Raw genomic sequence first — 13,358 nt, 5'->3', positions numbered from 1 at the left:
CTTTAAGAGCTAGACATACATTATGATGACGTTTACCATAATGCACGCATACATTTAGAGAGAAATAGATTTTAGATGAACATCTTGCATGGCTTTAGACACGTAGCCTTTAACCTGTATAGCATGTGCATTAGAGTCACTATACTTGTATGAGAATCAACATAACCATATCTGTTCTGAATCTACTCATAACAGTTTGATGGTGGACAATGAATAATCACTTAAAAGAGAGACTTAATACAAAATATATAAGAAAATGGAATACTGTATTTGATTTAGAAATATACATTAACATAAACACGCAAGGGAAAGAAACATTGAATAGGCTAATAAGCGCTTTAAGCGATGCACGGGGAAATAGGCTATGACTGAAATTGTGTTTGAAGAATACTCCAATGTTTATATTAAATTCATTTTGCATAAATGTGACTGATAACACGTTTATCTACCTTAATTATCCCATGTAGCCTAAGGTATAAAAACAAACAAACAAAACGCCTAGAGCACTTTTTACGTTTTGACAAATATTTTATGTAGGAACACCAAGTCAATAAAAGTGAACAAGGATAGAAAAGAGGATGGAGATGGGAGAGCAATATTATGTACAAGCATATCTACACATATAGGCTATTACAGACCGGGAGAATGATCGCATTATTTGAGATATAAGCCTACATAATTCAATATAAAATCTTGAAATAAAAATAAAAATCTGATACAGTCATAACGATTCGGTTCCACATTTGACCATGTACCCCACACAGGCAGTGACAGGAGTGTAGTAAAAAGGTGCTTACGACGTAAATGATTGTCTGATGAACATAAAGTAAAACAGGATTGCATCTTGGCTGAGCGGGCATCATCACTTGGACTAAAACAGAGATGAAAAGGTGATAAACACCTTCTGGTAATTCCCTCCTCTCGATGATCCACGTAGAAATATCGAACAGGATATTTTCCCCCAGATACAAAAAAAAAACATCATGCAAGTAGTGGTGGGGGGTGGGTGCGGGGGGTAGGGGAAAGCGTGGGTCCATTGAAAGCGCTTAAAAAAGACGTGCTTTAATCTTTTTTTTTTTAAATATTTATATCAATTGGTCCTTTTTTCATCCCAGATATTTCATAGTTTTTTTAGGTCCATATTCCCTGCAAATATTTCTCTTTTTTTATATCATACGTCGCATTCGGAGTCACTGGAGGTTACTGAAAGAATGGACGTTCCATTGTCAACTCGCTCTGTCATACTCGAGATGCTGGTAGTAGGACTGGCCGCGGTCGACGGCGATTCCGCCGAGCTGTGCGGAGTACAACCGGATTCTGAAAGGGACCGCATACCGTTCTGTCCTATTCCTTGGTGCTGAAGCCTGGAGAATATGAAGAAAGGGAAAATAACAGCAATTAAATACAGTGTCCTTCCGCAAAATACCGTTCTGCATGCTTGTGATTAACTCACTGCCAAGCCTTTAACAAATGTAGATCTAGCCTTCACATAATGAGGCTAGGAATTGGCTAAAGCAAAGCATTTTTTTTCATACATTTGGGGACAAAATGATTGTGTATTAGAGCAATAGGCTTGTTGTTAGCTACTTAAACCATGGGCAATGTAATGTAATTTGAAAACGGTATGTTATGATGGATATTGTATTCCAGGCCTAAATTAAAATTAATGAGACCCACTCAATTTTTAGATTGTTTTGATTTAGCCTATTGACATTTTAAATAATTCTAAATTAATCTTTTTACTATTTTCTGTTTTAGCAATCAGAGAATGCAGATGATGAAATGTACCATTTTGTAGTATTTGTTCAGTTCACCAATATGTTGGAAATAAATAATAAACACACCATGTTGGTCGAAAAATGGCTGCAGTAGTAGCCTCCTTTTAGAATAACTATTTTTGTATATATGTTGATAGCTTGTAGCAGAGACGTAGCATTTTCAAATATGTATCAAATGTAAACGTGTATTAAGCTCCACGTATTGTAAAAAATAAACACTGGTAACGGAGCTCAAATTCAATTTGCAAAGCTACACCATTAATTTTTTTATGCCTACAGTATTTTTTAAGCTGCAGCTTAATCCACACTGCCCTTTTACAGATGCAATATTTGAATATTAAGACCTATGTTATTATAACATGAAGTCGCCTATCCTAACCAATAATCTATTTGTTCGTAGGGGTTTTCTTTTATGGTGGTGCTTAGGCCTACATGCTCTGTACAAAAACTTTAACTTGTTGAGAAAACACTAGAAGACTCTTGTTAGATTTCAAGATGGAAGTGTAAAACGTGTGCCAATGTAGTATCATCACAATGTTTTTTTTCCAAGTTTAAGAGAATACCTTATTTACATTTTTCGCTATCTTATGTGGAAATTAGTAAAACTTGCAAGCTTGCTGATTTTCTTCGGTAATTTACTTTTTGTTACGTAAAGCATATCTTGATGTTTTCATTTTGCTTATCCGGGATACTAGCATAAGCTATTAGCGCAGGCTAGTCTAAGAGCTTTTCAATTCCATTGCTGTTTGTTTAACGCAAAATAATATTTAATGCAAAATATTGTTTTAAGCATGTTTTGGGATTATTCTGGACAACAATGGGTTATATTTGGTGGTAGCTAATTGCACTTAATGTCAAAAACAAAAATGTCGACGGCCTCCCTGCCGCCCTCACTCCCCCAACCCAAATAAAAAAAAAATACAACGATGTTATTACCACGAATATAAACATGTGCATTTTGTATTAGCATTCGAAGTGGAGGTATTTTTGCAGTTTAGTTATGGCTAAACTATCAAAATTAGCAGCGCACTAACCTGTTTTTTGCTGCCGCGGCTCTGTCTCGTTGCCTCCGGTTTTTAAACCAATTTCCGACCTGTGTAGGAGTGAGTCCAGTGGCTTGAGCCAGTTCCCTTTTCTTGCTGGGGTTTGGGTATGGGTCCTGAAGGTACCACTCCCTTAACAGGCTGCGTGTCCTCTCTTTGAAACAGTGCGTCTTCTGCTCGCCGTCCCAGATGGTCCTGGGCAGGGGAAACTTCTTCCGTACCCTGTACTTGTCAACCGGTCCTAAGGGGCGACCGCGGAGTTTTTCTGCCTCCTGGTAATGTGACTCCAGCCACATGGCCTGCAGTTTGCCATGGGAATCCTTGGTAAACTTGTGGTTCTCCAAGATGTGGTACAGGTCTCGGAAATTCCCCGTGTGGAAAGCAACCACCGCGCGAGCTCGCAGGATAGACTCATGCTTGTTGATCTGCTCGCAGGCTCCCGGTGCCACCGGTAGGGACCACAGGAATCGTCCCAGCCGTTCAATGTCTCCGGTTTCCTCCAGCGTCTCGCAGACGCTCGCCACTTGCTCCGGAGAGAAGTTGAGTGTCGGTAGCGCAAACATTGACAAGTCTTCTGGAGACCTTGTACTAGGAGTGCTGCTCGCCAAAAGCACAGGGCGATCAGCGAAGTTTGGCAGGAAGAAATGGGAGGGATAAAGCTCTAAAGGGGATCTGAAAACCATGGAATGACCTGAGAGAGAAAGAAAATTATCAAGAAAAAGAAACGACGAGTAAAGATTGTATGATTCAATAGCTATCGCCTAATGACACCAGCCTCATAATATCTCCCCCTAAATCCACCGTGAGTGTAGCATTGAAACATTTTGTTTCGCTTTTCTATTGGTCTTCTTGGTGTCGTTGTGAGGTTGTCATGGTAGCCCTGCCAATCACTGTCAAGCGTGCCAATCATTAGCCAGTACGTAGACCAGGGCTTTCACCACTCTGCTGCACGCACGGGGGGTTATCAGAAACTCCAATCTCAACACCACCCTCCCACTGCACCGGCTCTCATGAAGTAGAAGCCAAGGCTCGCCTATTTGTTGAATGGAATAAGCAATTAGTGGGTGGAATATTATTGCGATCTTAACGAGGCTGGTAAAAGCTAAAGAAGATATGTAGTGTAGAGATGCTTAGGAGGGGCAGGCTTAAGGGTCGACAATTGGGCAGGAACACCGGAATACACGCTTGAACGAAATGGCTTATAACAGAATCAATTCACACCTTCTTTTCGGGTAGTTTTTCCTTTTTGCCCCATGTGCACTTTCACATTTTGGCGAGGGGAAGCGGCCATCATTAAGGCCTATAGGGCGACTTGGCTATATGATCTAAATAGTCTATATGGCTATATTGCGCAACGTAATCGAAGAGAACATATAATGTTCTTTGTTAACGTATTTATCTGACTTTTACTGCCGGAGATTAAACGGAAAATGCGATATGTCAATATTTTCGTAACCTTGCTTTGCTAAGAGACCAGCAGCCCGAGTGCCTCCACTAGGGCTGTGGGTGTATTGCGCAGTGGTTCATCCTACAGACCGGCTTGGCTTCGGCCAGTATTACATAGAGATGCAACACTGGCCCATAGCCCATCGCGCGTTTCCAGTGTTTCCATGTCAAATGATTATCTATGCAGTGCCGTTGCAATAATTAAATGCCGATCAACTGGACCAACTACATTTAAAACACTTTGCCAATGTGCTTTTAATGGAGTGTTTTCGCTATAGGCCTAGCCGTTTGGGCTACTATTCTAATTAGTAAGCATTATGGTGATAATAATTCTTCTGCCATAATACATTCAAAATAAAACGTTTTTATTATTTTATTCTCCCAAAATATATAGGCAAGATCAATATTCACATCTGTCACTTGATTCGTTCTAGCTCACATTGGTAGCCGTGGCGGTGTGGTGGTCATGTTTATTACCAAAGCGACTGTAATGCTTCATATTTAAACAGGGCTTGGTTGGTGTTAAAGTTTTGTGAGTTCACATTCGCAAACAGTGCTCACATTGTATAAGGGCATACCTACAACGCGTAGTGAAACACCGAATGCAGACTTCGGCTAATCCGTCCTCAATAAAGCTGACATAATTATACTAAGCTGCCTTTCTACAAAATCATTCAGGAATTCAAAACTTTTCCTTCTCTTCTCTCTCTCAAAGATTTTTGCATTCCCCGGCATCTTCCTACACGACCGGTTCCAGCATAACGGGGGAGTAAGTAGCATGCACATTTGCGTTTTGATTTTCAGCTTATCAAATTCACATCCTATTACAACAGTGTTCCTGTGTGTATGTAGTCTATATGTACACGTGTGTGTATGTGTGTGTATGTGTGTGTGAGTGTAAGGGTGATGATCCCGTTGGAAGCGTTGAGGCAGGTTATGTCTTTGGGATCAAACCTGTTTGCTCCCTTGTCATACGAAACTCAGGAGAAGTAATTCCAAGTGGCACTTGAATTGGTCCCGTTGGAAAGCTTCTTGGACTGGAAGTAACCTGCGTTATTTCCATGCTGGCAGTGGTCATGTTAAAACTAACCTCTCTTGGCTAATATTTAGAGGGTGTACTCGGAGAACGTAACCTATTTGAAATATTCAAAACTGTTAGCCTCCCCACACGTTTACCTGATCAATATGCATGGGCTCCAGGTAACTATGTTTTTAAGGAAGCCAAGTTTTAAGCAGCCCTCGCAGGCAATTCGGAAATCACTTAGGCAGAGGTGAAATGTAAAACCTGAATGGGTTTGCAAAGCCAGTGGTAAATCACATTCTTTTTACATAGCTTTTGTTTACGTTAAGCATGTAATTAACACCCCCAAACAAGTTTATTCACCTGGCCTAATTGTCTGTTTATCCTCAAGCTTCTAATTCTCCTCTCTTAACGATAACCAGCGGGAGACGTGTTACTCAATGCCGACGAAGCATTAGCTCGATCTTTATTTATTTACCGCAGAACTCCGATTTGACAATACAAGCAGGAGTTAGGAGGACTAACACAGCTGACAGTACCAATATTAATTAACATTGGCTCAGCGTGATTATTTAACAGTGATTTATTTATGTGCTCATTGACTCTGAGCGTAACATGTCTAAATGTGTGTTTCTTCTTTAGTGTAGCCTATGTTCCAAAGGTTGAAATAACCTTTAAAAAAGTAATATATACGTCATATGGTGAGAGGGAACAGAGGAAACCTGAGGCACTCAATAAAAAGGTAAGAACGCATTAGTTTTTATTTTATTATTTTAACCTCAGCATCGGAAATTGTGACCAGAAAAAGCCTGTTACAACCACATCCGTCAACATGCATGCGTGATGATTTGTGTCTATCCTATTTTCAGGATAATTACTTAATTATGGGTGGTGAGGGTGCGTTGGCACCTTTCATCTTTTGACGTCTTTAGTTTGCAATGCATATAGACTTTACATACTTGGATAGATGAGTTTGGCATTGCATGGTCGAAAGATTGTTTTTTTTTTGTTGACAGGGTCTTGGTCACATGCTGATGTGGGCAGCGACACGGTTTATTCAAAAGTTCTTGACTGAACTTGCAATAGAACGCATTACAACTTTTAGGTGACATTTTCTCGTAGGGTAGATTTACCAAGAAACTACGTTCTCCATCCGTCTGCCTTGTTCTTCGTTTTTCTTCTGCTGCACCTTTTTTCTTTCTCTTCGTCTTTTCGTCCTCCTTCCCTCTTCTTCCCTCTCTCCTGTTTAAATCAGGGTTTAAACGGGGGATTGCAACGATGAATTACAGGGACGGGACTATACATGCACGATTTCTTGAAGAAATCCGTTCTTCCAAGTGCAGAGGTGGAAATCCTTTCCGGATCCTGTAAGTTCGTTAGTTACACAATGAGCTCTGCCTCTAATCTGATTATTAATTGCTTTGGATATGTCATTGAATAGAACGCAGGTAAAAACCTACGTTTTTTAAACTACTTTTTCGAGAATATCCCAGCATTTGTACAAGACATACGCTTAGTAACGATGTTAACCGAATGTCTTTGACTATAAAATGTCGAATGATTCATGAAAAAAAAACATTTTATTGACGACGATTGATTAGGTATATTGCCATGTTATTTAAAATAATATGAAAAGTCTGATTACATTTTGTCTGCTGCATTCGGATCAGTCTTCATGGAGCCGCTACGAGCCAGTCTTCTTCAATCCCTGCAAAGCTAGAGCTTGCTGCAGCTGTGTGATGCTGTCGGGACGGGGCGCAAATACCCCTCTTTCTCTTTGCCTACCACCGGTTTCAGACCTTTTTGCTTTGCTAGGTGTCCAAACGTGTGTTAAGCTTTTCTTATTATTTTCAATATTAGGCCAAATTTGCCGTCGGTCTTTTTATGATGATTATAAAACGCACACCACGAATCAAAGTTGCATACATCTAGTGAAAATATTTTTTAGTAAATACTAAATTATTTATTGGTTATAGATACAGCCCGGATGGTAGGCTATTGACTGGTACGAAATATTCGCATCAATGTAGGCATGTCAAATGCATACAAACATGAAAACCAATGGGGCATGGACAACGGATGTTTCGAAATGATTACTCATAAAACACAGGGTGGGATTACTAGTGTTATTGGAAATGGTACAGAAAAATCTACTTATTTTCAACAACAAAAAAATACACGTTTCTAAATCCGAAGAATTTAGTTCAGAACCATCTAAACCATCAAGACTTACATACCTACGCAACACTAACTTTTTAATCAAACCCCAAATTATTCGACTGTAAAAAGTTGTTCCTAACATCTTCTTTTCTTTTTTGTGTGGTCTCATTAAGTGGGCATCCTGCTAAGTCTGCGGGGTTATACGGGACCTGTCCAATCAGTGTATTTGCACGGCTTGTTAGCGACAGTTAATGAGGGCGCTCTGCGCAAGGAGAGAATGGTGCCTCAATGTTAGATTTACCTTGTGTCAACTCGTTACTTCTAATGAAGCCATTGGAAGCTTCTCAGTGAATGGAGCCGGGCGGCTGGAACTGCAGGCCCTCTTTCTTCCGGTTCCTATAAGGAGGGCTTTTGCTGGACTGAACTCCATGATGCATGTATCAGATGGTGGGGGTGCACTGAGTCATTTGGATTGAACAAGAGAAAAGGGAAGTAAGTGTGTATATACGTGCGTGTGCGTGTGTGTGTGCGCGCGCCCGCGCGCGCGTGTGCGTGTGTGTGTGTGTGAAAGAAATAACCCGGTGTAATATCGCAAGCTGCTATCGTTTATTTCTTGGTCAATCGGGTTTGACGTGTCAGTTTGCCACTCCAGAAGTTCACTTAAAATATCTCCACGCATGCGCTCCATAAGTTGGCTTTTGGCTGGGCCCATCAACCACACACCATTGTCTCTCAATTCAGGTAAAACAGAGTTACTCAAAAGCCTTTCCAAGTCTGCTTCCCCTCAATATTCCCGCCCACAGAGGCACCACTTAAAATTCTATTAATATTTCAAGTATATTCTTCGAAAAAAATGTTGGGACTCAAAGAAGGAAAATAAAATAAAAGTCAAAAGTAATTATTTATAACATTAGCTTATATATTTAAAATATATTATTTATTCATAGATATAAACTGAATATTGTCTCCTCCTTAAGACTGTAATTATGTGGCCTATTGTTATACAATATCAGTCAAATACATTTACTCACACATGATCCGAGTGTTAACTCGTCGCCCTGAATGTAGGTTATGGACCGAAATTGACTGTACGCTATGAGTTATTTTTCTTCAAACAATCATTAAAAACTTCAGCTAACTTATCGCAAAGAATCCATCGAAGTAATCGATGAGTGAGCATGTTTATTATTTTAGATTTTCCAAAGCAATATTAAGCATTAGCTAAAGTTCTCTTAAGTTTGTAATGGTTGTTAAAATAAAACTGAACCTTCAGGGTGAGAAATCATCTAAAAAAGTAAAAAAATGAATTTCTCCTTTAATAAATCAAAACACGTGGGTCAGACATATGCCCCATTTAATCGGATTTAGCCTACTAATAATACAAAATATATACACAAACATTTAAAATAACTCACCAGTTGACTTTCATGTACATTAAGTGTTAATACAAAATTAATACGAATCCCGTTTTCAATGTTGGGAAGGTTTATGTGAAATTGGGGCTTTTGGGCAAGATTAAAAAAAAAGATGTATTTCGGCAGGACAGGTACTGCTTGCTGCAAAAAAATATTGAAAACGTGTGAATATATATATATATATTGCAATCACATAGTCTACATACATTCCACATTCATGGGTCACATATTTGATCATTTTAGGTTAGGGCACTTTTACCACACTGCTTGTTGTAGCACGCACCTCTAACAGGCTTATAATCTTACAACATGCGAGGTTACGCTTGCGACATGACATTTGGTAAAATCATGTTTTTTTTGGTAATTTGTATGAAACATATGCTGGCGCATTTGTGCCCTTACTAATGAGCAGCAATGTGACACACCGATGCTGCAGGTGTCGATGATCATTCTTCCAGGTATTTGGTTAGAGCGCTTTATGCAGAAATAACATAATGGATGCATCGCTTACGCCCCTGGGCTTAACATATGATGCTCCAATAACACTCAGTATCCCCGAGGCCCTGTTATTCGTTCCATTAGAAAAGGTTACACATTTTAAATGGAGCAACAGATTCATGTTTAAGTTGTCACAGCAGCTGATTTCCCAGAAGTTCTGGAATTCATATCGTCATTCTATTCCTTTAGCATAGCCTTCACACCCGACACCTCCTTACTGTGTAGAACCATCAATACCTTGTTTACCAGTCGTCGTCGTTACTGTAGTAGTAGTAGAAGTAGTAGTAGTAGTAGTAGTAGTAGTAGTAGTAGTAGTAGTAGTAGTAGTAGTGCTAGTATTAATAGTAGAAAGAGTAGTTCACGACTACTTACCAATTAGGGTGATATCGAGTATCCGTCTCGTCATAATATCCTGGCAATCCAAATATAATTAGTAGCCTACATATTGTGCTACTAATTTGTCTATTTGTAACGCTAATATTATTTGCTATTTTCAAATCATTTTGTTTATTCTGTCTGTGATAGTATATTGTATCTGTTGTGCATGGCTGTTCCTCTTTTAAACTCGATTAGGACGCTTAACTCTTGATGCAGATGTAAACACTGGAGCCGTTAGTATAATTAAACATGACTAGTAGTCAGTCGAAGCTGGTATATCGCAGTAAAACCCCTTAATCTGAGAAGTCTATATGAGAGCCTTCATGTCGACAGGCAAGTCGTGTCCAATCTCATTTCACATGGAGGCCCACGAGCAACATCAAACCTTATAGGAAGGGTGGTCTAGGAGGAATGTGTGACTATACCCACATTCATTTATTCTGTATTAATTCAATATGAATGAAATAAAGTATGTATGCATGATATGTTTGTATATCTCTTTATCTGTTATAGATTTACAGTATTCTACACAGTATGCTATGATTCATGTCTGAGATTTTAATGTAATTATATTTTCAAGTAACTTCAGATATGGCAGATCAAGTAGGATAAACATACATAATAAACATTTAAACAGCAACCTATAGATTACACTGTGACTGTTCAGTGGGTGTGTAAGATCCAAGGTGATTTTTTTAACTCTCTTGTGTTTGCTTTCTCCTAATCACTGATTTACACATTAATGTGCCCTATCCAGTCTCAACCTCACTGAGTTCAACATTCTGAGGTACCACTTATGGGTCAAATGCCATGAGAGTAACTGTCCGTTAATTAACTCATGGTTAGCCAAAAGGAACGGAGGCCTGTTCCTGTTTAACGTTGCTTGCCACATTCAATTGACCAGCTTGAGCACTGTGTGGCAGCTTCTCCATCCACCGCGGGTAAATACTTTCATTAAAGCTTTATAATGTCATCGACCGGTGTGAGTGATCTATAGACCTACAGATCCATAACAGTGTGACTGTGAGCCCTGAAGGCTAGGCTATGTGTGTCACCCGCGATTCTGCCATTGTCTCACACATTTATTTGTGTGAGTGTCATGGCACGCAACGTGTGTATGAAACAGTAAAACTCTGAATGCTCCATAACGTGTTTAGCTCTACTCCAGTCTTGATTCCAGCATTTGACATTTTTGACTGCACTCCATTTCCTCGTTTACGCCTGAGTCAAGCTTGAGTAAACCAGGAAACGGTTAATATCCAGCATGTAGCGATAGTAAAGCTATCTCTACGCTCATTATCTGCTTTCAAAAAAGAAGAAAAACATAGTTTGCCCTCAGGACTTAGATCCTAAACAGAATAGAAGATGAGGTCCCAGTATGGGAAAGTGATGGTTAGTTCTTGTTGAGATGTGATAGGCACATCCGTGGATAGGTTTGGTGTCCTAATAAAGCAATTCACATATAATTGTTGAACTATTTTAATATATTTTAACCACTCTTTCCACTGGCAACAGTAGTGAGTCTTAAACAAGTGTGAATGCGAACATTTTCATACTTCATCTCTGTTGGTACTGTCCCCCATGGTAATTGAACTGACAAATCTCCAATACAAGAGAGATGCCCTACCAATGAAATCTCTATTAGCTGTTTTCAATTTAATAATTTAATCGTAATCGATTACATTAAAATGGAATTGACAATCTTGGGCATAACTGTTCTGATCAAGTCACCAGACCTCAATTACCAGAACTCAAGTGGTTGATCAGTTGCTTCCCTGAAGTGTAGCTATATACTCTGTTAGCCTTACATCCCACCACCTGTTGTAGGCCTTTCATTTGGGATAGCAGAAAGCTGTAGCAAAGGGCATCAATCCCTGACCTAAAAATGACCTTAAAGCAGGATTGCTTAACAATTCAATGTGAAAAATACTCATGCCATGACTTTAACAGGACATCACACTATGCACAGTATAGAATGTATGATGTATGATGAAGTCAAGCACCCCCCCCCCCCCCGCCCAGCAATGTTTACACAGTCTTTTGATCTTGTGTCCATACACTTAGAATTCTTGAAATCTGAGGTATGTTAAATCTCACCTCAGAATTAAAAGATATAAATACATTCCCAAAATGCCACTTGGTGTAACGGTGGTGCTAGTGGATGAAAACTTAGGTTTAGAATGCACAACTATGTAGAAATGGCATACATTTATACTCAATGGGTGGTGAACAAATGAGCAAATCGGATAGGTTGGGATATGTGATGTCAGGGGTATCGCCCTAGTAGTATTTGTATACAGTACCCATGATGACCAGTCATTAAATTAATTTGACCATAAGAAAATAGGCCTACAAAGTAAATACTGCAGTGGGGGTTTGACTGAACTGAGCACTAAATTTGTTCATCGACATTTAGTAGCCTAGCTTTGCTCTTGTCATTAGCCTGTGTCTAGCACTTTCTGTGGTCAACTGCTGCCATTCAGTTGGCGGGAATGTGTCATAATCCATCACTGAAGGACTAGAATTTGAAATGTAGACCGCTATTGTTCTGCTCGATATTAGCTTACAGGATAATAACGAGGGCTGCGGCGTCCACGGAACTCGTTGTTCATGGGTGAGTAGTGCCTGTCAAATGTGATTCCTGTCAGTGGCTTCGTTTGGCCTGCGAGATCAATATGTGACGTCTGGAGCACACCGGGGAAAGTAGGCAAGCTGCAACGTAGCCAGCCCTCTCACTCAGCAGTGTCGCCGCCCTGTTGCTGCTGAGGGATAGAGCAGCCTCCGTGTGGTTGGGTTAGGGTTAGGCTCTAGGTCAACAGGTGCCGCTACGCAGGGCAGGAGCGTTGAAATTATGTGCCTTCAATGGGCCATACTCATGTACTCACTTTGGTGAAATTCTCCCTAGACTATAACTTCATCCTTTTCAGTGGCATAAAATTAGACATAACTGTATTATTGCATAGCTGGCCTTTTCATGACCGCATGTAACAGTCTTGCCATGAATCTTGTTACAATTCCCACTAGGTAGGTTAAACCGATTGCTGTGATGCGTAAGGTGTTTTCCTGACACACAAGTGATCCGGGTTTACTTCCCTGCCCTGCCATTTACTACAATACCCAATACTTTAACTGTAATGTGTTTTTGCACAAAAGATCAGTAAACTCAGGCAAAATAAAAATGTTTCCTTGCGTTTATCCCAGGTGTTAACTATTCATTTTCTAAGTTTTCAAATTTTGCTTCATCTAACCATTCAAGTTTCAAAATTAGTTTAATCTCTGTTGTGCAAGTTTCCAAAATTCAAGATGGAAATTGTTAGCTAAAGATTTGCAACAAGATGGATCTCTTTAGCCAATCAGAGAACAGTGTGCTAAGTTCTGTTTTTAGCTAGACCACTACCCAGCTTGCTACGCAGACAGCTAGCTGGTTATTCTGTTGCATTTAGCTAAACTAGCTTGCCAATATTTCCCAAAGTCTTTATTTCATAGGGCTTATTGGCTAAAAGAGCTTTGGAACAGCAGAAGCATTCAATTTGATTCATTATGCATTCTAGTCATAATTTGCCATCAAATCCAGAAGTATAGAGCCAAAGGGAATCTTTTACCTGTTATCACTCACTCT

The 13,358-nt window shown here is 39.7% G+C and overlaps 1 protein-coding gene and 1 long non-coding RNA gene across 2 annotated transcripts; one reads left to right on the top strand and one right to left on the bottom strand.

The window, feature by feature from the left end:
• Positions 1–247: 247 nt before the first annotated feature.
• Positions 248–3,675, bottom strand: six3a (SIX homeobox 3a). The gene is made up of 2 exons (XM_010888781.3): positions 2,813–3,675; positions 248–1,364 (listed from the first exon to the last, which is right to left on the bottom strand). The coding sequence occupies exons 1-2, from the start codon at positions 3,502–3,504 to the stop codon at positions 1,172–1,174; spliced, it is 885 nt and encodes a 294-aa protein (XP_010887083.1). The 5' UTR covers positions 3,505–3,675; the 3' UTR covers positions 248–1,171.
• Positions 3,676–4,813: 1,138 nt separating this feature from the next.
• LOC117594535 lies at positions 4,814–8,325 on the top strand. Its single transcript, XR_004575784.1, has 3 exons — positions 4,814–5,036; positions 5,931–6,030; positions 6,544–8,325. It is a non-coding gene; the product is annotated as an uncharacterized LOC117594535 (long non-coding RNA).
• The last annotated feature ends 5,033 nt before the right edge of the window (positions 8,326–13,358 follow it).

Source organism: Esox lucius, chromosome 5, assembly GCF_011004845.1.
Source record: "Esox lucius isolate fEsoLuc1 chromosome 5, fEsoLuc1.pri, whole genome shotgun sequence".
NCBI lineage: Eukaryota > Metazoa > Chordata > Actinopteri > Esociformes > Esocidae > Esox > Esox lucius.
This window is presented reverse-complemented; position numbering and strand designations above follow the sequence as displayed.

Excerpts from the sequence above, each read along its gene's own strand:
- six3a (XM_010888781.3), bottom strand. The coding sequence starts at position 3,504 with ATGGTTTTCAGATCCCCTTTAGAGCTTTATCCCTCCCATTTCTTCCTG. Across the intron at positions 1,365-2,812 it reads GCCGCGGCAGCAAAAAACAG|GCTTCAGCACCAAGGAATAG; the intron begins GTTAGTGCGCTG and ends CATATTCTCCAG.